The sequence below is a fragment of the Heterocephalus glaber genome, unplaced genomic scaffold (genome assembly GCF_053883595.1).
Source record: "Heterocephalus glaber isolate CG9 unplaced genomic scaffold, H.glaber_assembly_v1.0 deba00001442, whole genome shotgun sequence".
NCBI lineage: Eukaryota > Metazoa > Chordata > Mammalia > Rodentia > Bathyergidae > Heterocephalus > Heterocephalus glaber.
In genome coordinates this window covers 44,196,168-44,220,309 of record NW_028258296.1, presented here as the reverse complement: position 1 = coordinate 44,220,309, position 24,142 = coordinate 44,196,168, and the positions used below count along the sequence as shown (strand labels likewise).

At 41.0% G+C, this 24,142-nt stretch overlaps 1 protein-coding gene and 1 non-coding gene across 2 annotated transcripts; one reads left to right on the top strand and one right to left on the bottom strand.

Annotated features, from left to right (window-relative positions):
- The first annotated feature begins 7,392 nt into the window (after nt 1-7,392).
- Nucleotides 7,393-21,132, top strand: Gnat2 (G protein subunit alpha transducin 2). Its single transcript, XM_004853644.3, has 10 exons — nt 7,393-7,611; nt 8,643; nt 9,723-9,765; nt 10,015-10,177; nt 10,967-11,112; nt 13,321-13,449; nt 13,683-13,812; nt 15,458-15,607; nt 15,735; nt 16,033-21,132. The coding sequence occupies exons 1-10, from the start codon at nt 7,495-7,497 to the stop codon at nt 16,221-16,223; spliced, it is 1,071 nt and encodes a 356-aa protein (XP_004853701.1). The 5' UTR covers nt 7,393-7,494; the 3' UTR covers nt 16,224-21,132.
- On the bottom strand, nt 12,594-12,701 carry LOC147827718 (U6 spliceosomal RNA). The gene has a single exon (XR_015452127.1). It is a non-coding gene; the product is annotated as a U6 spliceosomal RNA (small nuclear RNA).
- Nucleotides 21,133-24,142: the final 3,010 nt, after the last annotated feature.

Below are 24,142 nucleotides of genomic sequence, written 5' to 3'. Positions count from 1 at the left end.
GAGGACTACAGATACACTATCTCTGCCCCACTCCCAAGGGGCAGAGAATCCTACTTAAAGGGATGTTGTGGAGGAAAGACCCTTTATTGAATATAATTAAGTGTATGAGTAGCAATTGGTCTTTTCTCTGTTCTCTCCCTTGCCCTTTGTCCTCAAACCCAGTTGTTCTAAAGCTGTTTGTTCAGCTCCTCCCAGTTCTCACCACCCCCACATCAAGTTCCTTCCCAAACTTTGTCTTCCTCTCCTCTCTCCACTCTGGATTCTATTCTGGACTCTGAACTCTATTTGCTACCTGCGTTTGGTGTCACCTCCACTGATCCCATCTACTGCTCCTCACTCCAAACCAACCAAAAACCAGGATCTTGGGCTGGGGAATGTAGTTCAGTGGAACAGTGCTTGCTTGCCCAACATGTGCAAGGCCCTGGGTTCAATCCCCATCACTGCAAAAAACAAAACTGTGCCCTCCATAAATATGGGGGGGGTCCATCTCAGAATCAATAAAACCTGAATAAGAACAAGAAGATGCAATGTTTATATATCCAAATAGCAAAGACTAAGGAAAGCATCTTAACATCGAAGGGTGTAGTGAAATGGGAAATACACACTACTGTGACTATAAATATTTGTATGATCTTTCTGAAAGCCATTTAGTAGTCAAGATTCTCAAAGAAGGTTCTACATAACCTAGTAATCTACATTCAGAAAGTTGTTCTTTTAAAAAGAGCTGCCAGGGCTGGAGATTTAGCTCAGTGGTTCCACCGCCTGCCTCGAAAGCGCAAGCACCCGAGTTCAATCCCTGGTACCAAAAAACAAACAAACAAACAAAATAAAAAGAGCTGCCAAAAAAAAAGATATTCCCAAATTGTTCATCACTGCAATGTTTACCACACAGAAAGTTTAGAAACTTAAAAGGTCTAATGATCAGAGATTGTTTAAATTATGTCATAGGCATACAATGAAATAAAGCCACTAAAAGTTCTTGGAGAATTTTTTTTAATGATGTAAAATTGTTTACAATATAAAGTTAGGTGAAAGAATGGATGAAAAAATTGTACACACAGTGTGGCCCTAATTATGTGTAAATATGCATAGAAAAACACACCAAAGAACTTGCAGATGAGTAAGTGGTAGAAATATGGGTTATATTTACTTATACCTGACTGCATTTAAAATTTTCTACAGTATTCATGTTACTTTTATAATCAAAGGGACAGAAATCAACAAAAAGTCTGTAAAACTCTATAATCACCTCCATAGCTGCACCCTCCACCCCTGTGGCCTAAATTTTTTGGGTTTTTTGAGGGGTTTTTTTTTTTTTGGCCATACTAGGGGTTGAACCTAGGGCCTCACATATACTCGGTAAGTATTCTACCACTGAGCTACACCCCTACCCCTTTTTTTCAAGTTTTATTTTGAGACAGAGTCTTGCTAAAGTTGTCCAGGCTGACCTTGAACTTGAGATCCTCCTACTCAGCCTCTCAAGTAGCTGGTATTACAGGCATGAGCAATCACACTTGAACGTTTTTCTCCCCAGCACCAAAGATTAAATCCAGGGTCTTCACACTGAGCTATATTCACAGCCTTTTTTGGTTTTTTTTTTGAGACAGTGTTTAATAAATTGCTAAATTGCCTTGAATTCACTGTGTAGCCCCGGTTGGCCTCAAATTTGGGGTGATACTCCTGTCTCAGTCTCCAGAATGCTGGGATTACAGTTGTGTGCCACCATGCCCAGCACTGGCATTTTATTCACTCTTTGGTTTTGTTTTTGAGACAGGGTCTCACTATGTAGTTCAGGCTGGTCTTGAACTATGTAGCCCAAGCTGGCCTAGCAGTGATCTTCCTGCCTCAGCCTTCCAAGTGCTGGGATTACAGGCATGCACAAACACTCCTGGCCCATTTTATTCTTGAAAGCAAATAACTTCAAAATTTTAAGAGCCCTACAGCCAATTAGGGGGTCATATTAAGAGTAGTTTATGTTTAGCTAAGCATGGTCGCACACATGTGTAATTCCAGCTTCTTGGGAGGCTGACAAAGGAGAATCTAAAATTTGAGGCCAGTCTGGGGTACACAGTAAATTCAAGGCCAGCCTGGATTATGCAGCAAGACCTTGTCTCAAAAAAGAAAAGAACCACATGCCTGTAATACAAGCACTTGGGAGTCTGGGGCAAGAGGATCACCATGAGAATCGCCACAAGTTCGAGGCCAACCTAGGATACACAGTTTGAGGCTACCCTGAACTACAAAGCAAGACCGCCTCAAAACAAATTTTAAAAAAAGTCAACCACTGTGTAACCACATAGGCTGTCACCTATATTCTATAAAATGCAAATTTTGTAGTCTTGCATTGGGTCAGGCCTCCATAATGTCCCTCTAATCCAGATCTCACATAGGCAGCCAATAAATGGAATCCTTCTCCTCCACCAGCCCAGGCAAACCAATTCATTAGTCTGTGAGCCTCCCTAGGTCCAAGCTATCTGGGATATAGTCCCTGCTAGAAACCTATCCTGGTTGCAGCTAAGGATCAACCTCCCACCTACTCAGCATCAACAAGAACCTCAGTGGGGTTTCATTGTCTATGAAAGAGAGCTTGGAAAATGAAGGAATGAGTCATCCTGTGGCCTGTTTCCCCCCGCCCCCGCACTCAGGGCTTAATATTGTTTGAGCCTCTCTGTGATATTCCCTAGCTCTAAACACAGCCTCCTCCCTTCCCAGCCTGTTTCCAGCATGATTCCTTAATTGGCTCTCCCGGAAGCCAGGCTCCCAATGTCAGCACACTCCTACTGCTCTGAAGAACTTCTTCCCTTTCTGGCCTTCAGGTTACTTAGGCCTCCTTAGGCCAGATGCTCCTAAACACCTGTGGCTCCAAAAAGATCCTTGGGCAAGGCAACTTCCTAAGTCTAACCTATGTCCAGACTCTTCTGAGCTATTTGGCTTGTTCCTCAGGTTCTCTCAGCAGACAGCTCTTCCTACCTGCCCCATCTCATTCACCCATCACTCTTATAGCATCATGCAGCTATATCCATCTGCATGTTTCTAAGTCGCCAATGGCTAGAGCCCTTAACCTGTCACTCCAGTTTCCCTCTCCTGTCCTCATCTCACAGCTCTACCCTCCATAAACCTTTCATTCCAGTCCTATCACATCAAAGTGCTCAGTCCTTTCTAAGTATATTTTATACCTTGTTCCTCTGTATTTTCCTATGCTTTCCCCTCCCCTAATGCAAACCCTCCATTTTTCTGCTATCCTGCTTCTCTGTGTAGTCTGTTCATTTTACAATCATCTTTCCCTTTTTTCTACCTCAAAACTTACCAATCTAGCGGTTAACTGCCTCTCCTACCAGAGGTAGAGCCTAGGTTTTATTTTGATGTTTTTGCAGTATTAGGGGCTGAACCCAGAGCCTTGCAGGATTGGGCAAGCAAGCATTCTACCATTCAAAAAAACCTGTAGTCCAAAGCTAGGTTTTAAAGCAGTGTTGCATTCCCCAGCATAGCAGTGTCCCGTTAATTAAACTGTTTCCTCAGTGAATTTCCCATTCCTCTTCCTTTGGACTGGAAGTTCCTGAAGGAAGGTCTGCATGTACCCCAATTACATCTGGGAGAAAGCAAAGTACACCAATGGATGTAAGACAGATCCTGAGATCTCCGCTTAACTCATGAAACATCCCCCAAATTGATTGGGAAACTTGATTCCTCTCAAAATGATATGCTTATAAAGGTTATAAATCAAACACTTGAGCTCTAGCTCTGATTCTGATATAAATGTGCTTACTCAGATGATGATGACTTCTGTGCTTCACTTTATTCATCTCTAAATGAGAATCACACTGCCTGCCTTGTCAGGGTACTGTTCCTAAATGTGATAATAAAGTAGAACAGCCACTGTGGAAAGGCTGAGGAAGGGGAGGAGGACAAGAGGCAGAAGGTCCCTGGCATAAGTTGGTGCACACCGTGGTGATTCAACTGTGGTGATTCTATGCTCTCAGAGGCCCAGCAAGGGCATGGTGGTGAAAATTCCAAGCACCCACTCAGGAAGCTAGCAAACAAAGCAGAAGCACCACAGACATCTGTAGTGGTGAAGGGTGAAAAGGGAACCTGCTTAAGCGTTTCTGTGAAACAAGATCATGGTTCCTTCTACAATGCAACGCTGTTACTTCTGGGTTCGCTTATTCGCCCAAAGATGCTTTCTCTCACTGGCTGGGGGTAGTGGCAAGGAAGATCACTGGTTTGTTTATCTGTTTACAAAGCTATATGACCTGGAACAAGTTAGGTAACCCTCAGGTCTGTTATCTGGTCTGGAAATTGGGAACAGCAGCACTTACCTTAAAGATATTTTGAGAATTAATGGGTACGAGCCACATAAATGGCCTAGTACACTTCCTAGCAGTGCCTTCTTTTAAGGGTGCAGCGTTCAACACAGCCCTCGGCTAGCTGTAAGTTACTAATATTGGGGAAAGGAGAGGGCAGGATAGTGGGGAGGTATAATTACTGAAACTTTATAGCTAGGATTCCAAGACAGTCACAATTTCAAAGAGACTCCTGTTTTTCCTTAAGTCAATTAAGCAGTTGCCAATTTCTGATTGGAAACACATGATTGCCAGGCTGGGCGAGGTGATGCAGGCCTGTAATTCTAGCTATGTGGGAGGCTAAGACTGAAGGATCACAAGTTCAGGGCCAGGCTATGCAACTTTGCAAGACCCTAGTCTCAAAAGGGGGCGGGGGAGGCTTGGGGATATAACTCAGTAGCAAAGTCGCCCTGGGTTCAATCCCCAGTACCTCAAAACGAGCAAGCAAGCAAACAATCCATCATGATTGCCATGGAGGACTCTCAGTACCTGCCTATTCCTCCATCAGCTCAGAGAGCCTGGACTCCCCCAATATTCAGCTTAAAGGTCAGGGAAAATAGGATCATCAGCAATGGCTCAGGGTGTCTTCTATCTTGTCCCACTGACCACTCCCACACAATTCCAGCTCTGAAAGGGAAGAATAAATTAGATCCTTTTAGCTTAATGGTTTTCTACCTTAGCTATATACATGGGAATCATTTGGAAGGAATTTTAAATCCTTATGCCTGGACTGCATTCCAGACCAATTAAATCAGTATTTTCTTAAAAAACAAACAAACAAACAAACAAAAAACCATACAAACAAACCTCTCCAGTAAATCCCAATATACACCAAAAATTGAGAAATGTTCTAGGTCAGTGTCTTTCAAATTTGCCAGATGATGATAATCACCTATAGTAGTTTAAAAGTTTCTCAAGCTCTGGAATTAACAGTTATCAAAATTTGATTCTAAACAATACCTTCTAAAAAATATGTATTACTTCAACATCTCTGAAAGCAAGGTGGTCTTCTAGTCAGCGGCAGGCAAAGGCTTTAGGAAGCAGAAACAAGCATGCCAAGTGTTCCTTCCATTATGCAAATTGGGGGGGGGAGTTCCCCAGGGCAGTAATTCCTGACATCTGATGTCCTTAGTCGCCTGAGATCTTACTGAAAGGCAGATTCTGAATTGGAAAGTCCACACTTCATTTCTAATAAGCCTCTAGGTCATCTGAAGTCACTCATCCTTCCACCACATTTTGGGTAGCAAAGTTCTAAATAATCTTCATCTGAGGAGGGCTCCACCAGCAAGACCCACTTAAGTGAAATAATTGGCGTGATGAAATATGGACCGTGGAGAATCTTCATTATGTGTGAGGCAAGCCTGCACCCTTGAATCTTGCTGGGGTGGAGGTGGGGGACAGCCGGTTTGAGGATAAGAGGTGCACTGCTCCAACCTCTGAGAGGCAGACGCTAGTCTAACTGCCCAAGGAAACAAGAGTTTCTTGTGTGAAACGGCACAATCCCCATTGTGAACACCAACAAAATTCACACCAAGTGAAACTGGACCTCAGGTGGCATTAGTGTGTCCAGGGGAAGCAGCCCCATTCTCTACTATGTACCCTTTCCCTTTATTCACCAAGCCTTCAGTGAACACCTGCTTCTGAACTACAAGTTTGAAGAGGTTCAAAGGTAAATCAGACTTGGTCTCTGACTTCTCGTAGTGAGGAACAGACGGTGGGAAAGAGATTGGTAAAACAAGAGTACAAAATGAAGCTATACCTAGGTGTGGTGGTGCTCGCCTGTAACCCCAGCAGCACTCGGGAGGCTAAGGCAAGATTGCTGCAAGTTCGAAGCTAGCCTGGGCTACACAGTAAAACCCTGTCTCAAAAGTCCTCCCCTCTGCCTGGCCAAAAAAATAAAGTGATAACTGTAAGAAAAGTGACAGGTCCAAGTCGGACCCCTGCGACCCGCTACCTGCATCCACAGGAGCACAGAGATAAGAAGCCAGAAGTGGCCCTGCTGCTCTCACCAACACCCTGTTTATCAGGCAGCCCCAGGCCCATCACCCATGGGACTCTAAAATTTTCCACCCTCTTGACCAGTGCCCCCTCCCCTACCTAAAATGCCCCATATAACCACTCACACCCTCCTCTCAGTGCCAACAGCTTTCTCACCCTTGGCCCATCTGTACCCAGATGGCAATAAACTCATCACATGTTGCTTAGACTTTGCCTGCCTCAGCGGTCTGTCATGCTGACCTTACACAAATATCTACAAAGACCCAGGTGTGGTGTTTGCACGCCTGTGATCCCAGCATTCTTAGAGGCTGAGGAACCACGATTGCAAGTTCAAGCCCAGCCCAGGTAACTTAGGGAGATCCTATCTCAAAAAAAAATTTTTTTTTTAATTTTTTAAAGCACTAGGGATGTAGCTCAGGGTACAGGCCAGTACCACAAAAAGGGTGGGGGTATGTACAGAGATAAGGCACCACAAAGAAACAATGCTGATAGCTTCCGGAGCAGCAGCCCTGGGGGACCTGAGTGAAACAGTCCTAATCTTTCCCAGGAAGAACACCACCCCAAACAAACTTCTTTGCCAGGATTGGTCTGATGAATAAGCCTTCTCTGCTGCCTTGAAGCCCAGACCCTATAATCTAGAGACTCAATAGAGGGGATACATCCTATGTTTGTGCCCCTAACCTCTAACTCTACAATGCAAGTAAATCCAAGGGAGCAAGCTCTTTTAGGAGATGGCCCTCTTCAAAAGGATAGAGGAGACCATCATTTCATTCCCAAGAGCTCCAGTACTCACACCCTTCCTTCCTGTGTCAGAACCTGGGTCATTTCCCGGATCATTTCCCTTGCTACAGAGCATTTTGAATCTTTGCCCTTTGTCTTATTGGCAGAGCTCTTAATTGGCTGTACTCATCACATTGCTAAACATAAAGGATATAATCCCTAGACTAAGAAGGCCTCCAGTTGGGTTAGGGAGTCTCAGCCAAGGTAGACAAGGTACAAGAATCGATAGCCTGCTCTCACCTAGCCCCATATAAGCTAGCTTTTAGGAGGGCAAAAGAATGATGCTCAATCCCAAATACTTTTTCCCTTTTCACACATAGAAAATCTTACAGGAGAAGCACAAGAGCCTGAGGAAGTAGCTGAGGAGACAAAAGAGATGGGAAGTGGAATCAGTGCAGAGGACAAAGAGCTGGCAAAGAGATGCAAGGAATTAGAAAAGAAGCTGCAGGAGGATGCGGACAAGGAAGCAAAGACAGTCAAGCTGCTGTTGCTGGTTGAGTGAGAGGGGAAGCTGAGCCGGCAAAGATCATGCATGCTCTTCTATTCCCTGGAGGAGCAGCGGGTTCTAGCCCATCCCAAGGGGAGGAGACAAGGCAGGTAAGTTTTCTTTTTCCCAATCCAGTCTTAGGCCAGATCTGGAGCTCTAGGGATGAATTAATATGGAATCTGCACAGCCACCCCAAAGGGATCCATAACAGAATAGCACAAGGTCCAAGGTGGAAGATCTACAAATCCAACTGAACCAACACCTCCTTTTGATTTGGCAAATACTAAGAACCTTGGCTATGTAGACACCAATCTACAGTGAGAGGACTCTGGGTCAAAGAATCAGAAAAGAATAGGACCTTCTCTCACCAATGGATTCAGAAGTCCCACCATACAATCCTAACACATAGGCCCAAGAATAGGCTCACTAGTTCTTGCCACGTACACTGGTTCCTTTCTGCTTTCAGTAAAAATTTTGGAAGTAGGGCACCCTGCGTGGGGAGACATGAGGTCTTTATCCACGTAAGTCCCTTCCTGGTTTTCAATTAGGTAATTGCCTCCAAAGCCCCTGCCAGATGGGAGGTTAATCAACTGATGAACTCCTAAGCAGATCACTGGTCTGAGTTAAGAAAATAGAAGCACCTCAGTGGATCAGCCAGGGAAACTGATCATGGCTATAAATAGAACCAAGACAAGAAACTTTGTGACACCTGGCTTAGGGGAAAAAACAAGAAACAAAAACCAACAGCATTACCACGTGAGTAGGCTAGCTGGTGCGAGTGGGTCCTACATAACAAAAGAATGGCTGCCTGGGCTGGGTTTCCAAGCCTTTGGAGCACTAGGCTAAGGACATCTTTTCTCCCAGCTTATCTGTGCCACCACCCAAGGACAGATCAAGGAGTCCAGGAGTTACACAGGGGGAAATGGAGATGACAGGGGCCCTGAGGGATCTTTTAAGCCTATGCAGATTCTTCTAGCTTCAGAACAAGCAGCTTAGGGAAAAAGCACAGGCTAAGTGGGAGGAGGTTGAGGGATCAGGGTAGTGGAGACTGAGGGAAATGTGGGTTTTGATGGGGGAAGAGTATGAATGAGGACTTAGGGCATTTTAGTCAAATAAGGGAACCATAAAGATAATGAAAAAATATTTCAGCAAAGTAGTCCAAGTCTCTGGCCCTACCCAAAATAACTTGAGTCAAAAATGGGTAGTGAGGAACTCGTTAAAGGAATTCCTCTGATTCTACCAGTGTATTTTTGTTTGTTTTTGTACCAGGGATTGAACTCTGGACCTTGTGCTTTCAAGGCAGGTGGCAGAACCACTGAACTAAATCCCCCAGCCCTCTATCAGTGGTTCTTAAGAAGAGATTTTGACCGCCAAAGGACATCTGGAAATGTCAGGTAACACTAGGCGAGTGGGATGCTACTGGCCTCTAGTGGGTAGAGGCCGGGAATGCTGCTAAAAACCTAGTGTCCCTACAAAAAAGAAAATCCAGCCCCAAATGTAAATAATGCCGAAGTTAATAAACTCTGCTCTAAACCCACATCACTGCCAGGCACAGTGGCACACACCTGAAATCCCAGCTACTCAGGAGGCTGAGGCAGGAGGATCACCTTGAGTTCAAGGCCAGCCTGGACTACATAGTGAGTTCAGGGCCAGCCCGAACTGCAAAGGGAGACCCTGCCTCAAAAAAAAAACAAAACCCTGGTACCAAAAGAAAAAAAATACAATAAAATAAAATAAAAAACAAAATTTAAAGCCAGCCTGAGCAAATTAGTGAAACCTTGTCTCAAAATATGAAGGGTTGGAGATATAGCTCAGTGTGAAGAGTGACAACTGCCTGGAATGCATTGGGTTTGATCCCCAGCATTTTAAAAACAAAAAACTGCTAAAAACAATGGCTGGGGATGTAGCTCCATGGTAGAATACTTGCCTAGCATATGTGGGGTCCTGGGTTCAATTCCCTAGTACACTACCACAAAAAAAAATCAATCAGCCAATCAATCCAGGTCAAATGGCACAAGCTCAAGGTGCCAGAAATTGAGGGCAGCAATCATCCCCGTTTTTCCAGAATGTTAAGGAAAACTGGTGGAAACTGGAAGCATAAGCATTTCTCCTTCCAGGTGCTGGGGAGTCAGGAAAGAGCACTATCGTCAAGCAGATGAAGTGAGTAGAAACAAAGCCCCAAAGGACTTGGGGAGTCATTAATGAAGCCAGTGGAGGTACTTAAGAGCAATAGGCTCTTTAGCCTCAAGGAACCCGGGTATTTTAAAGGAACTGATTTCTGGTGCCTCAACCCCCTCACCCTGCAGTTTGTGACAGGGGTTTTTACGATTCTTTAAATCCCTGTAAATTCCCAATCCCTTAGATTTGGTTACTTAGGTCCAGCTAAAAGCTGGGTGTCTGCTCCTTAAGGATCATTCATCAGGATGGCTATTCGCCAGAACAATGCCTGGAGTTCAAGTCTGTCATCTACGGGAATGTGTTACAGTCCATCCTGGCTATCATCCGCGCCATGTCCACACTGGGCATTGACTATGCTGATCCAAGCTGTGCATTATGTAATAAATGTTATATGGTTAAAGCAAGGGTAATGAGAAGAAACTGAACCAGAGGCCAACAAACTATGAAGTTGGGTAAGAGAAAGTTCTGTGTAACTAAATCTGATCTGCTGAGTTTCAAATCTTTCTGTTCTCGGAAAGCAAGCAACTTTTTTTTTTGGTACTAGGGATCGAACTCAGGTCCTTGCACTTTCAGGGCAGGCAGGGGAACCACTGAGCTAAATCCCTGGTCCCTAGCAACTTCTACCTTTAAAATAAATGTTTTTATTTTTATTCTGCTTCTTCTGCATTTTTGTCTTCTTTTACTAAATTGTTCCCCTTGGGCTTTTTGTCCAAGGAACTTTTGGCCATGGAACTTTTATAAGCTAAATCCCTAGTTCTAGTATTGGCCTTGTGCTAAATTTGAATCACTGAAAGAATAAATGTGATGGGTTCCTGTCTTCCATCTTGTCAATTTCAAGGTCAATCCAGCCTTTAAACTTCACCCTCTCTATAGCAAAGGACCCACATTCTGTGGCAGGCTACTTTCAAACTAAAGCTGGAAGTCAAAAACACCAGAGGCAGCACCTGGGACCTTTGCTATCCTTTAGGAATTTCCAAGCTGGACATTATTACCACCCTCTACATCTAGGGAGCACACACAAAAGTTAATTAGTATGCTTTCTTAGATAGAATCTCCACGAAAGACTGTCTCCACTTTAGGCTCTGGTAGCAATGCAAAATGCTTTCCATTCAGTGGTGTTCCCAGAAGCCTCCTGCAAAGCCATTCCTCCTACATCATTCTCACCCAGGTTTCTGCATTACAGGATGATGGGCGACAGCTCAACAACCTGGCTGATTCTACCATGCCTCCCAAGCTGGTAGAGGTCATCAGGAAATTGTGGAAGGATGGTGGAGTGCAAGCCTGCTTCGACAGAGCTGCAGAGTATCAGCTCAGTGACTCTGCATCTTAGTAAGACTGATTGGGGAGGAGGAGGAATGATGCTTAAGCAATCTTGCAAGAGAAATATCACTTAGCCTTAAATATCACACCTTGAAAGCTGGAGACCCACAGACTAAATTTAATGCCTCACAGATTATCTGCCAGCTCCCACCACTCTGCATTACTTTACACTAGCTTACTGCAGCCTACAAAGCTAAACACACAAAATTCAAAACAGAGGTGCTCTAACAGCTCTTAACCCTGTTTTCTTAAGCTGAATTTACGCCCTCCTTTCAGAATCCTGACAGCCCTGCAGTTCTGCTGGCACACTCCCAGGAGGTACATGAGTCATGACCCTCTTTTAAGACTGACTTTTCTAGCTATACCCCTAGGCTCTACCTAGGCTACTAGACAGAAATGAAAGTCTCCTTTATCCACAGCATCTTATGTCAGAATATTACAGTGGAATCGCCCTCAGGAATCGCCAGGGCAAACCAAACAAAGGGAGGCAGGAGTTACAACCAACTGTGCACAGCTGGTTCCAAAACGATATGGGACACAGAATTTATCAATCCCACAACAGTATAGTTGTCATATATCATAGATGGGTATGAGCTTTGGAGGCAGACCTGTTTTTAACCTCTGTCACCTAATCTTGTAATAATGCTATCATTTACCATCTCTGGAATGCTCCCTTACAAAGCCCATCACTGCTAGTTGTGCTCTGTGTACTGTGTCAAGACCCTTTCTCCATTTGTACAATAAGCCTTGAAGGTGTAAACAGTCCTTTTTATTAGCTTTATTTTATAGATGAAAAATGATAATCTTTTCTATAACATCAACAAAGTCATTTAATTTGCCCATGATCACACACATAAATAGCAGGGGCTAGATTTGTACCCAGGTCTGCTTGACCACAAAGCCAATTATTTTTTACAGCATATCATAATGTCCTTTGACGCTGGGCAAGTTATTTAACTCTTCTGAATTATTTCTTAATCTCTAAAATGGGGATGAATTGGGTGTGGTGGAGCACTCCTGCAATCCCACCACTCTGGGAGGTTGAGGCACAAAGATGCCAAGTTCAAGCCCAGCCTAGGCAACTTAGCAAGACCCTCTCTAAAAAATTTAAAAAATGGGTGGGGTGGGATATAGCTCAGTGCAAAGGTGTTGGGTTCAATCCCCAGTACTGCAAAAAAAACCCCACAAAACAAAACAAAATGCGGATATGAATCATACAGGCTTATGGGATTCATTGAGAACTTAAATGGGAAAATATCTGACATACATTAAGCACTTATGTTAATTTTCCTTCTGTTCTGGGTCATTTCTCTTCACAGATGCCTTTTATTCAACTTTCTGTTTTTAAAAAAAACTTTCTCATTTTTTAATGGTAAATTTCAAACATATACAAAAGTAGAATACAATAACCACCTACTCTCAACAGTTAATTCAAGGCCACTCTTGTTTGTCTCTATATTTACTGGATGGCTTTTATTTTTTAATTTTTTTAAAATATGGAATGCTTCACGAATTTGCATGTCATCCCTTGCAGAGGGGCCATGCTAATCTTCTCTGTATCGTTCCAATTTTAGTATATGTGCTGTCGTACTGAGTACTTTACTGGATGATTTTAAAGCAAACCTCAGATATCATTTCATCCTAAAAATTTCACTACATATCTCTAAAATATAAGGGCTCTTTTAAAAAAAATAGTATCATCACACCCAAATATGTAATAATTCCCTAATATCATCAAACACCCAAATCAGTGTTCAAATTTCCCCAATTCCAATTTTATTCATGACACAAACAAAACTCATGCATTCTCTCATGTCTCTGATGTATCTTTCAATCTATCCCCTACCCATGCTGGGGACTGAACCCAGGGCCTTGTACATGCTAGACAATCACTCTACCACTGAGATGAATCCCTAGCCCTACTCGTACCTCTTGACAGAACTATTTAACACAGTAATTCTCATTCAAAGATCTAGAAAGGATTTGCAGCTGGAAAAACCCAAAGAAATTTCATGAAGCCCCTTCATCAAATGGACTTATCTCTCAGCCCACTATCCATATCTTTTTATAAGAACACATGAAGGTTTGAAGGAAAGAATCCTAAATTTAGTTATGGATTCCAGCTCTGGTTCAACACATTAGTCGTGTGACTTTGGGTAACTATCAACCTTCACTGTGGAAAATGTAATGTCATCAATGCCAATCACTTTTGTCTAGCTACCTGAACCAACTGGACTGGATTACAGATCCTAGCTACCTCCCTAATGAGCAAGATGTGTTACGATCCAGAGTCAAAACCACAGGCATCATTGAAACAAAGTTTTCTGTCAAAGACTTGAATTTCAGGTGTGTGCATGGTTGCTGCAGACATCTCAGATACACATGTGCAACCCTAAAAAGGGACATGGGTGTTGCTTTTGGCCTTTGCTGAAGCCCAATCTGAATTACTAAATTCCCCCTCTCCCTTTCCTCTCATTTTGCTGCTAATTGGCCCCAAAGCATCCACTGCTCTGGGAGAACAGCAAAGACGTGGGCCATATGCCAGGAATGTCTATGAAAACAGGTGCTTCTTCCCTTAGGATGTTTGATGTGGGAGGGCAAAGATTAGAGAGGACAAAGTGGATCCACTGCTTTGAGGGAGTCACCTGCATCATTTTCTGTGCAGCCCTCAGTGCCTATGACATGGTGTTGGTAGAAGACGATGAGGTGGTAAGCAGCCTTTGCACCAAAGAGCTTTGGTTTATCAAGTTTCCCTCATGGCTCATTTTATAAGCTTGTATCATTCTAGTATCTCAGCTAGGATGTCAATGAACACTGACAATCTAGCAGTCCTCCAGTAGACCAGTCAATGTCTCATGCAAACAATTCCAGAAAACAGTTCTTTTGCAGGTTTCAGACTAGCATAGTAGAGCTCCACAATGAGGTTAGTCTCAGATGCGACATACAAGTATCACTTGGCCACCACAAAAAACAAAGTTCATGAGAGGGACTGAGTATTAAAAGGGTAAGAGACCATCAAGTAGGCAAAGCAATTACATTTATACACACAGGCTGCCTATGGAAAAACAGAAGATGGAAAAGTAGAATAGGAAAGACAATGTATGATATACGCCTTTACACAACATAATAGAGGGCCTGAGCTACTAACTTCACTTAGAAGCCTAAAAATGCACTGTCATGTACACCTGAAAATATACTGAGAGATCAGCAGTCCAATTTTCTTATATGCCAACTAAACTGGCAGCTGAGGAACCACCTGAGGGTGGGTGGGTCCCTTCAACCTGTAAAGTTCTATGAGGGTAGGAGCACTACAGGACAAGTGTCAGAATATGACCAGTTACTTCTTACTGGGTTTGCAATAAAGGATGTCAAAGATGTGGGAAACACTAATTTCACATAAATATCTCCTCCACAAATGGAGGTTAGCAACCTACTAATGGAAAACAAAGCTTTTATCTTCCTATCCCTTGCTCCAGCTTCATTTCCCTTCCTTTCCCCCTTAGTAGTTCAAGTACATATTTGAGCACTCTGCCTATCTTTTAGGCAAAATGTCTTAGAGCACTATTCACTTTCCAAGTTCTCTTCCATCTTTATCCCTAAAGTCAGTGAGATCTCAAAAGGTTTTGTAGGAGTAGCAAACACTGAGAAAAGGCTACAAATTCGGTTTTCCTTGTGCTATTAGATAAAAAGACTGCACTCAAGTCAGCATTACTTCAGTTCTCTAAAGGCCTGTTTGCTGAAAGCTGGGTGGCCTAGGGCACAAGGCAACCTCTAGACTCTGCAGATAAGTACAACTTCTCATCTCTCAAAGCAGTAACCAGGGAAGGGAATAAGACAGCACAAATGCCTGTAGTATGACAGTGAGAAATTCTCTAGCATTCACAAGGGCCAAATCATCTCTGTCATGTCCCTGTTCAAAGAGACTCCATATCTAAGCTAAGCCTAATAAAATCAACTGGAGACACAAATAGGCACATGCTAAATTAGGCCTGGTCTCAACCCTGTTTCAGCAATATTTAAAGATGCTGAAGTCCTTATTTGTGCCTGGCTGCCAAAGATCAGCATATCATTTATTATGGCAGTCACTACCATAGACATTATACATACATGTGCTCATTTAACTTTCATAATAACTATCAGGAAATTGAGGCTCTGAGAAGCTCAATACTTTCCCTCAAGCCACACATCTGTTAACATGATAGAAAGATTAAAAGGAATCCAGATCTCTCTGGCTCTACTCTTATCACATTAAAAAGCTGTTCGCTACATTTGGAACAAGGGGAAATAAGCAAGGAAGCAGACAAATATCTCATAAATCCAGTCTTATATTTCCATTGGTGTTTCCTCTTACTAGAATCGTATGCATGAGTCTTTACATCTGTTCAACAGCATATGTAACCACAAGTTCTTTGCTGCTACTTCCGCTGTCCTCTTTCTCAATAAGGACCTCTTTGAGGAAAAAACCAAGAAAGTCCATCTCAGTATTTGTTTTCCAGAGTATGATGTTAAGTATCAAAGGTTGCAGAAAACGGTAAATTTTTTTAGTAATAACTGGTGACTGCCTCATTCTCTATGCCAAGAAGAAATAAAGAAACTTGTATTAGGGGAGAAACTTGGGCATTCAGTTACAGGGTTTAAACTCAGATGTCTCTGGAATACAGCAGATATTAGATGCAGGAAAGCCACTGACTGTTCAAAGAATACCTGCCAGAAACCAAAGGTGTAGATATAAAGACACCCCTCTCTTCAATTTCCTTGGTCCACTCAAGTGAGAAGCACTGGATGCAACAGAGAGAAACATTCCAAAAGTAGGTCCCAATTGTATGTGTTTAACACATTTCGAGGATCAAGTCTGTAACTTAAAAAGTAAATGAGCAACTAAAAAGGGTTAATTTATTTTATTTCTTCACTGTTTTTCTGGAAAACCAGGGAACAACTCCTATGAGGATGCGGGGAATTATATCAAGAACCAGTTCCTTGATCTCAATATACGAAAAGATGTCAAAGAAATCTACAGTCACATGACATGTGCTACAGACACACAGAATGTCAAATTTGTGTTTGATGCAGTTACAGATATTATCATCAAAGAAAATCTCAAGGACTGTGGGCTCTTCTAATCCACTCAACTCCTGAAGTATACTTTTTTTTTTTTGGTACTGGGGACTGAACTCCAGACCTTGTGCTTGCGAGGCAGGCATTGGAACCACTGAGCTAAATCCCCAGCTCCTCAGGTATTTTTTTTTTTTTTGCTATGTAGTTCAGGCTGGTCCTGAACTATGTAGCCCAGGCTCGCCTCAAACTCCTGGCGATCCTTCTGCTTCAGCCTCCAGTGTGACCTCAGGTATACATTTTATAAACAAGCTTGGAATGTAGGTAATTTTAAGTGGAAAATTATAGGTCAATATACTATGGCATGAAGAATGAATCCACTGTCTGTGGGAATGGAGAATGCACAGCTGGAACTATGGTCTCTCTGTCTCATGTTCTTTTCTAAGCAGAATAGCCAGTAGTTTCAAGAGCACCAGGCCAAGCAGGTCATAAGATCCAAGTTCCAATACTAGTTCTGCTTAATACAAGAACATGAGTAGTTCATTTCTCTGTCTCAAGTTCCTCATCTATGAAATGAAGATAGCTTTCCTATTTCGCAGGATTATTCTGAAGCCTACAAATATAACCAAAGGAAAGGCACATGAAATCTCTGTGTTTAGTCACAGCAAGAAAGCCCCTACAAGCCAGGTGTGGTGCTGCATTCCTGTCATTTCAGCACTCAGGAGGCTGAGGCAGGTGAACAGCCATGACTTCAAGGCCAGCCTGGGCTACATAGTGAGTTCAGAGCTAGCCTGAATTACATAGTGAGCCTGTCTCAAAAAACAAAACAAAAAAGCCCCTACAAGTGCTGCTGCACTTTATGAAATTAGATAAACTATCTCCACAAACCTTCCCTAAAGTCTGAAATCAACTATTAAAAATGTCAATTAATTTAGCATTCCCTTCTAACAGCTATGTGCCTCAGCTATCTAGATCACTGGATAGATGTGCATTTGTTTCAAAGGTACACATCCAAATACGATCATCTTTATTAAGTATAGATTATCCCTCTGTCCCTCAGGCTGCCAAACAGAATGAGTTTCCTTTATTTCTATAAATATAAACTGCTCAGCTAGATAACATATTTTCTGACTAAACTTGGAGGACATCAACACACTCCCACTTAAGATATGATTTTATTGCTGCCACTTCTCGATCATAGAAGTTAGAACAAGTGAGCAATTCTAAAATTTTCACTTTAACTGCTACATGTTTTAGAAGAACAAAAAAGACAGGTGAACTTGCTTTAGGCACAGAAAATCTTTGCAACTGGGTCCATGTGATGCTGGCTGAAAATATCATCTCCCCAAACAGACCAAGGATAAATTATTCCTTTGAACTCCTTTGAGGGGAAATGAAGCTTGTATTTATCTTGACAGGTGGTGGTGAAGTCAAGTATAGATTTAGCATTTACAACTACTAGTGAGGAAAGCTCTTGGCACAGTACATAAAAGAAAGTGTCAATTAAAATGAAAAGCTGCTCCTTGCCAGAAACACCCATTCACACTTAGGCTGCTACTAGAACATTAATACTAGAGAGCCATATGAGCTGAAATCACTAAAGAATAAATATACAGCTTTTTAAATTGGGCTCATTTAATAGTAACAAAGTCAGAAGGAAGTGAAAACATATTGCAGGCCTATCACTAACAATTTATAGGTAGGAAACTGAGGCCCAGGAAGGTAGAATGTTTACTGGTAGTACAGTGCTAACAAGTAACAGACACAGAACTCCAAAAGCTCTTCTGAATCCAAAAACAGTGATTCTTCTAGAGACATTAATGCTACCAACAGCCACCATACACAAGAAAGTCAAAGTCAGTTTCCCATTCTTCTAAGCAATTCCCAAATTCTTGGTTATTTTTTAGATATGTCATCTCTATATTATGAATATTTTAACAAAACCATCTACAAACTGAGATATAGATCCCAAAACAGAATGAGAAATTAGCAGTCACAAAAGTATAACTTTACATTTGTCTGTTAAAGGAATAATTTCCCATTCATATCTTTAGAGGACAGAGACCATAAGGTACCTCCCTAGCACAGCATCATTGAGAGACACTGATGACAATAAATCAAATGTAAATTAGGCTATGTTTCACATAAACCTGATGACAGCTTTTTCTTTCTTTTACAAAATACAGTACAATTGACACAAAAGGGAAAAGACTGTATTAATTCTACGTACATGAGGTACAGTACTTAAAATACTCCAATTCATAGAGAAAGAAAGGATGATGGCTACCAGGAGCTGGGAGGAAGAGGGAAACAGGGAGTTAGTGTTTAATACATACAGCGTCAAATCAGGAAAATAGTTCTGCAGATGGATGGTGGTGATGGCTGTGCAGCAGAGTGAATGTACTTCATTCCACTGAATTATATACACAATTCAAATGATAAGTTTGATGTTATGTAGACTTTACAATTTTTTAAAAAGGAAAAAATATAATTGGAAGTGTGCTTTTGTTTTTCTATAAAAGAACAAAATAAGCACAATAATTGTCTTAAGAGCAACATAAAAGACACATATACTTGTAACCATTCCTACTTGGATAAATAGAACTTACATGTCCCCAAATAGTCCAAATCAGAATGTTACATTGCAACCCCAAGATGAGACAACAGCATTCAAACCCGACTCTACTTGGAGATATGCCGTAGACCAAAGTGTGCTGGCCATGCTGGGTGGAGAAGGTGGTGAAGGGTGAAGAGCTCTTACCTCCCACTGCCCTCTCTACCCGGCACAGCCCCCGGAGCACAGATTCCAGCAGGACTTCGGTGTTGGGCCAGGGACTGCAAGTGTGCCAGAACCTCTGGTGGTCCTGCTCGGTAAAGCCGGAGGACGTTTCTGTGAGGTCAGACAAACATACTGGAAGCTGCAGAAGGGAACTTTTCTGCCATTTGGCTATGAAGAAGTAAGCACCAGTATGAATAGAAAATAAAGAAATAGTTGAAATATAAAACAAAGCAAATGACCTTTCACCTTGTCAACAAAAATTAGAGTAATTTATAGTTCAACATCATTTCAGGTTTTCAAATGACTATGGCGGAAATGATGCTGTGAAAAGATCACCAGCTACAATGAATACATTTTTTGTTGCTGCCATAGGATATTACCTTTTTGCAGTGCAATGTAATCTTGTGAAACAATCATAATATCACAACACATCTTCACATATATTCCTATTTAATCAGAACCACAGGCTATCACTGTTGAAAGGAACAATTTAGACCATGTTTAGACAACACATGAGGGACATAAGACTGAAAGTGACCTTTCTTTGCAAGACTTCATGGCTAGGCTGAAGCAAGGAAAGACCAGCACTCCAAATAACTCTCAATGAAGACTCACACGGCTCTCAATTCCTTTATCCTATATAAGCAAGGATAAAAGAGAACTGGTAATTTCTCTCTACTGGGAATCACTCTTGCACATAAATAACTCTCTTAGTTAAAATATTTGCAGAACTCAAAGAATATAAGGGTGGTAGGAGGGGATAGGCAGAGTATAGAAGATAAACCAAGGTGTACAAAATTTAATATTTCTGGCTATCAATGATATTACAGCTTAGTGAATGCTAACATACTCAAGTGTTTCTCAACAGTAAATTAGTACTCACTGATACTTTATTATTTCTACCTTATAATTACCACTAGATTTCAGGAAAACATTGCTACTGGGCATAAAGAGACTTTAACATTCTGTTACAGGACTTTCATCTATCTTATTTGGTGTGCATATCTTTAAATTTTCACTGCATAAATAAATGCCATGAAATAAAAATGTTTGGATGTCTCAAGTTTCTTGTTTTGCTTTAATTCTGTATAAAAACTAAATACTCTGTGTCTAAAATGTAAGACTGTTCTCTGACCAAATGGTCCAACTAATTTTTCCACTGAAAGGCACTTTAACTTAGTCACATACAAAAAGCATTTCTCAGTAGTTTTGCCGCCTGCCGTGCAAGCGCAAGGACCCGAGTTCGATCCCCGGTACCAAAAAAGAAAAAGGCATTTCTCACTGGACACAGGTGTACACTCGTGTAATCCCAGGTACTTGGGAGGCTGAAGCTGGACAAAGTTCAAGATCACACTGAACAACTTAGCGAGACCTTGTCTCAAAATACAAAAAAGGCTGGAGATGTAGCTCAGCAGTAGTCCCCCCTGGGTTCTATACCAGTACCACACACGCACACACATACACGAAAAAGAAAAAAAGAGGCATTTATTTATTGGCAAATTTTAAAAACTCAATTATTCACTAGTGATTTTGAGGTTATGTGTGTACTGCAGTTAGTATTTATGTTGATCTTTAATATTAAGTCCTATTTAGTGCCCAAATGTTGGCCCAGGTTGGCTACAGAAAAATCACCTAAGGAGCTTATTTAGAAATATATACTCCTAGGACCTGGCTCAGGTATTTAGTTTAGCAAGGAAATCTGTACAGATTAATCATGTACTCTAGACATTTGCTGCTGTATAAACCCTTATTTCTGAGCAGACCTAGGACTGACAGTATTAGGGGAAAAAAAAATGTCCTGTACTGATTTCTTCTAAAATATGTTGTCCTCAGCAGAAGTAACTCACAAAATGTAATGAGAAAATTGGGGGGGAAGGGGACAGACTTTAAAACCTAAACAAAGAAAAAGGAACAACCTGAAAGTTAAGTTGTTTCAAGTGCCTCGAAAAACCTTTGTGCCTTCTGATAGTTGGCTGCAAACCAACTTTTAATTTCAGGCTTCTAGGCAACCTGTTTGGTTTTTTTTTATTGTGCTTATTGGAAGCAATATAACAAAATATGATGGTTATAAAGCTATGCGGAGAGCTGTGCCTGTCCAAGTGAGATCTACCAAAGCCTGAAGTAGTACTACCATAGCAGTGGTACTGGCTAAGATACTTTTGCTCTTTTTCTTCCTGAGACAGGGTCTCGCAGTGTAGTTCAGGGTGGCCTTGAACGCACTATGTAGCCCAGACTGACTTTGAACTCCTGGCGACTTCTGCCTCAGGCTCGAGCGCAGGGATTATAGTTGTGCACCACCAGGCCTGGAGATACCTTTGTTCTTGAAATCAGTATTACATATGAAAAGCAAAGATTCCTCAAACCATAACACTGAAAAAAGTAGTGCTACTTTAGTTTGATTACAGGATGGCTTTTTTTTAACATCCAGAAGGGGGAAATAATCAAAGGCATGTTTTTAATTGGGAGACTGACTTTACCTTATGTAACTGCAATACATCAAGGACTTCTGCAAGAGGAAATTCCAGAACTATCTTATACATAGTAAGCAAATGGATAAATATATTAAGTAACTGGTCAGGCCAAGCAAACAATTTCAAAGCGAAGTCACAACTACAAACTGGAGAGTAGTGGCCAGAACATACAAATATAGGGTGAGCAAATGAACTAGAAAAAAACCAGTATTTTTTTTTCTAAAAAGTCTAAAATGTATATATAACACATATGAATGCATATAAGAATAAAAAATAGAAAAACCAGTTTTTTAAAAATGTGATCCAAAAGAATCATACCACAGTGATATATGTGTGCCCATGTTCATAGCAGCACAGTTTGTAATAGCTAAAACTTGGAAACAGCCCAAATGCCCATCAACTGGAGACTGGATAAAGAAAATGTGGGTTTTTAATAAAATGAAGTACTACTCAGCCATTAAAAATGAGAAATTAGAAACATTTACAGCTAAGTGGATGCACATTGAGGCGATACTCTTAAGTGAAATAAATAGGACACACGTGTAAATACCGAATAGTTTCTCTGGTGTGAGAAACTGAAAGTGTAAATAAGGACTAAATGTATAATAGGTAATGTGAAATAGGAAGAAAAGGGGCAAAGGGGAAGGAAGTGGGAGGGTTAGGGGAAAGGATAGAAGGGAATGGGATTAATATGAGAAAATGAAAAATAGGAACAAAATCTTTGTAAATAGGGAGGACTGGAGGGGTTGAAGGGAGGGCTGGACAAGGGTGAAAAATAAGAACCAAGAGAGACTATGTAAAGGTGCAAATTTCCAATGATGAATGTCATTATATTGTATACCTAAAATGTACCAATGATTAGAATGAATAATCGATAATGTAAAATAGGAAGAAAAGGTCCAAAGGGGTAGGGGTAGTGGGAGGGGCAGGGGAAAGGAAAGAAGGGAAAGGAAAAATGATGAGAAATGGAAAAAATGGAAATAAAGTCTTTGTAAATAGGGAAGGGTGGAGGGCGTAAAGGGAGGGCTAGGAATGGGGAAAAAATAAGAACCAAGATGCATTATGTAAAGGTACAATTCCCAATGAGAAATGTAATTGTGTTGTATACCTACAATGTACCAATAAAAGAATAAATAAATAAATAAATAAAAATAAATATGTGATCCAACAATTCTATGACTACAGTACCTTATAAAAAATAATCCATCAGAGAAAATAGAATGATACACCAAACTAGAGATTTAGAATTCAAACTGTTCAAGATGAAAATATCACCTCAATATCCACTTGTGAATAGCTGTAATGGTTTTTAGAATTTTCATACCAGGAGGTGAAATCTATTACAAAGCTAAATTTATAAGGTTAGGGACGACTGCCCATCAAAAAGAATACTTCCCGCCAGGGATTTAGCTCAGTGGTTCTGCCGCCTGCCTCGCAAGCGCAAGGTCCCAAGTTCAATCCCCGGTACCAAAAAAAAAAAAAAAAAAAAATATTTCCCACCTGCCTCGCAAGCTAAGGACCCAAGTTCGATCCCCAGTACCAAAAAAAAAAGAAAAAAAAGAATACTTCCTTTTTGCCCAAGGTTTTAATTAAGAGATGTGGCTATCAATAAAATAAGTTATTATTATAATCCTTCCTGCTAGGTTCTATTTACCATTCTTTATATTCATTTAACTTTTAATTTTCTTAATTGTTCTGACTTCTTAGACGATCAGAGGTATGGCCATCTAAATTCAGAAACATTATTCACCAAAAATCTCCAGCATTCTCCAGAGAAAACATGCAATGCAGCTTTTAGCTTCCTTGACTACAAACACCAATCTTTTTTTCTCCAGGCTAGTAAATCTGATGTTTTATCCCCACATTCTGGCTCTGCTATAAGAAAAGATCTTTTGTTTCAAAACACTCTTTAGTAATGTGAAGCCTAGCTGATTATCGAACTCACCTTTTAAGAAGTAAAGATTACAAGACCATAGGCCAAGAATCAATCTTTTCAGGTAAGTCGAGGTGATTTTCTTAAGCCATATCTGAAAACCACTGATTTAACACTGCCTCCCTTCCATCCTCAATGGATGTGCATTTAGATAAATTACTTGGGATGGTAGGGTAAGGATGATCTTCATGTAAATAGAGAACAAGTATAAATGGTATAGAGACAAAAAGAGTAGAAAATTATGCTTTCATTAACCGAAGGGCTAAAAAAAAAAAAAAAAAGGAGTACATCAGATAAACATATTCAAATGAAAATACAAAATGCACTTCCAAGTAAAATTATCTTTGGATTATCTATTGCTTTAGATTATCAAAAACATTCTATTAAACCCAGAGTATAGCAATACTACGAAAACGGTATTTTACCAGTTCTTATTTCCAGATGATCCTATATTACAGAATACATTTAAGGAAAAATATATTCAAAATTACTAAGACCTAGCAAGCCCTATTCACACTGCGGGCATTAAATCAACCATCAGTTGAAGCTGATAATTTCCTTTCTTCTAGATCAAGTTTTCCTGCTCACAAAGAGAATTTTGTTAGATAATATAATATACCCTCTGTACAGCTATGATTTTCCAAAAAGGAGTAAAAGTTAAAATAACAACAAAGGCACAAAACTGCCATAGCTTGCTTTCTGAAGGAGCTTTGATGATCATCAATCGTTTTTTCCCAACAAGTAGACAGTCACAACAAAAGGTGAAATAAAATCCAACCCCCAAATAATTGTACCGCAAAAGGC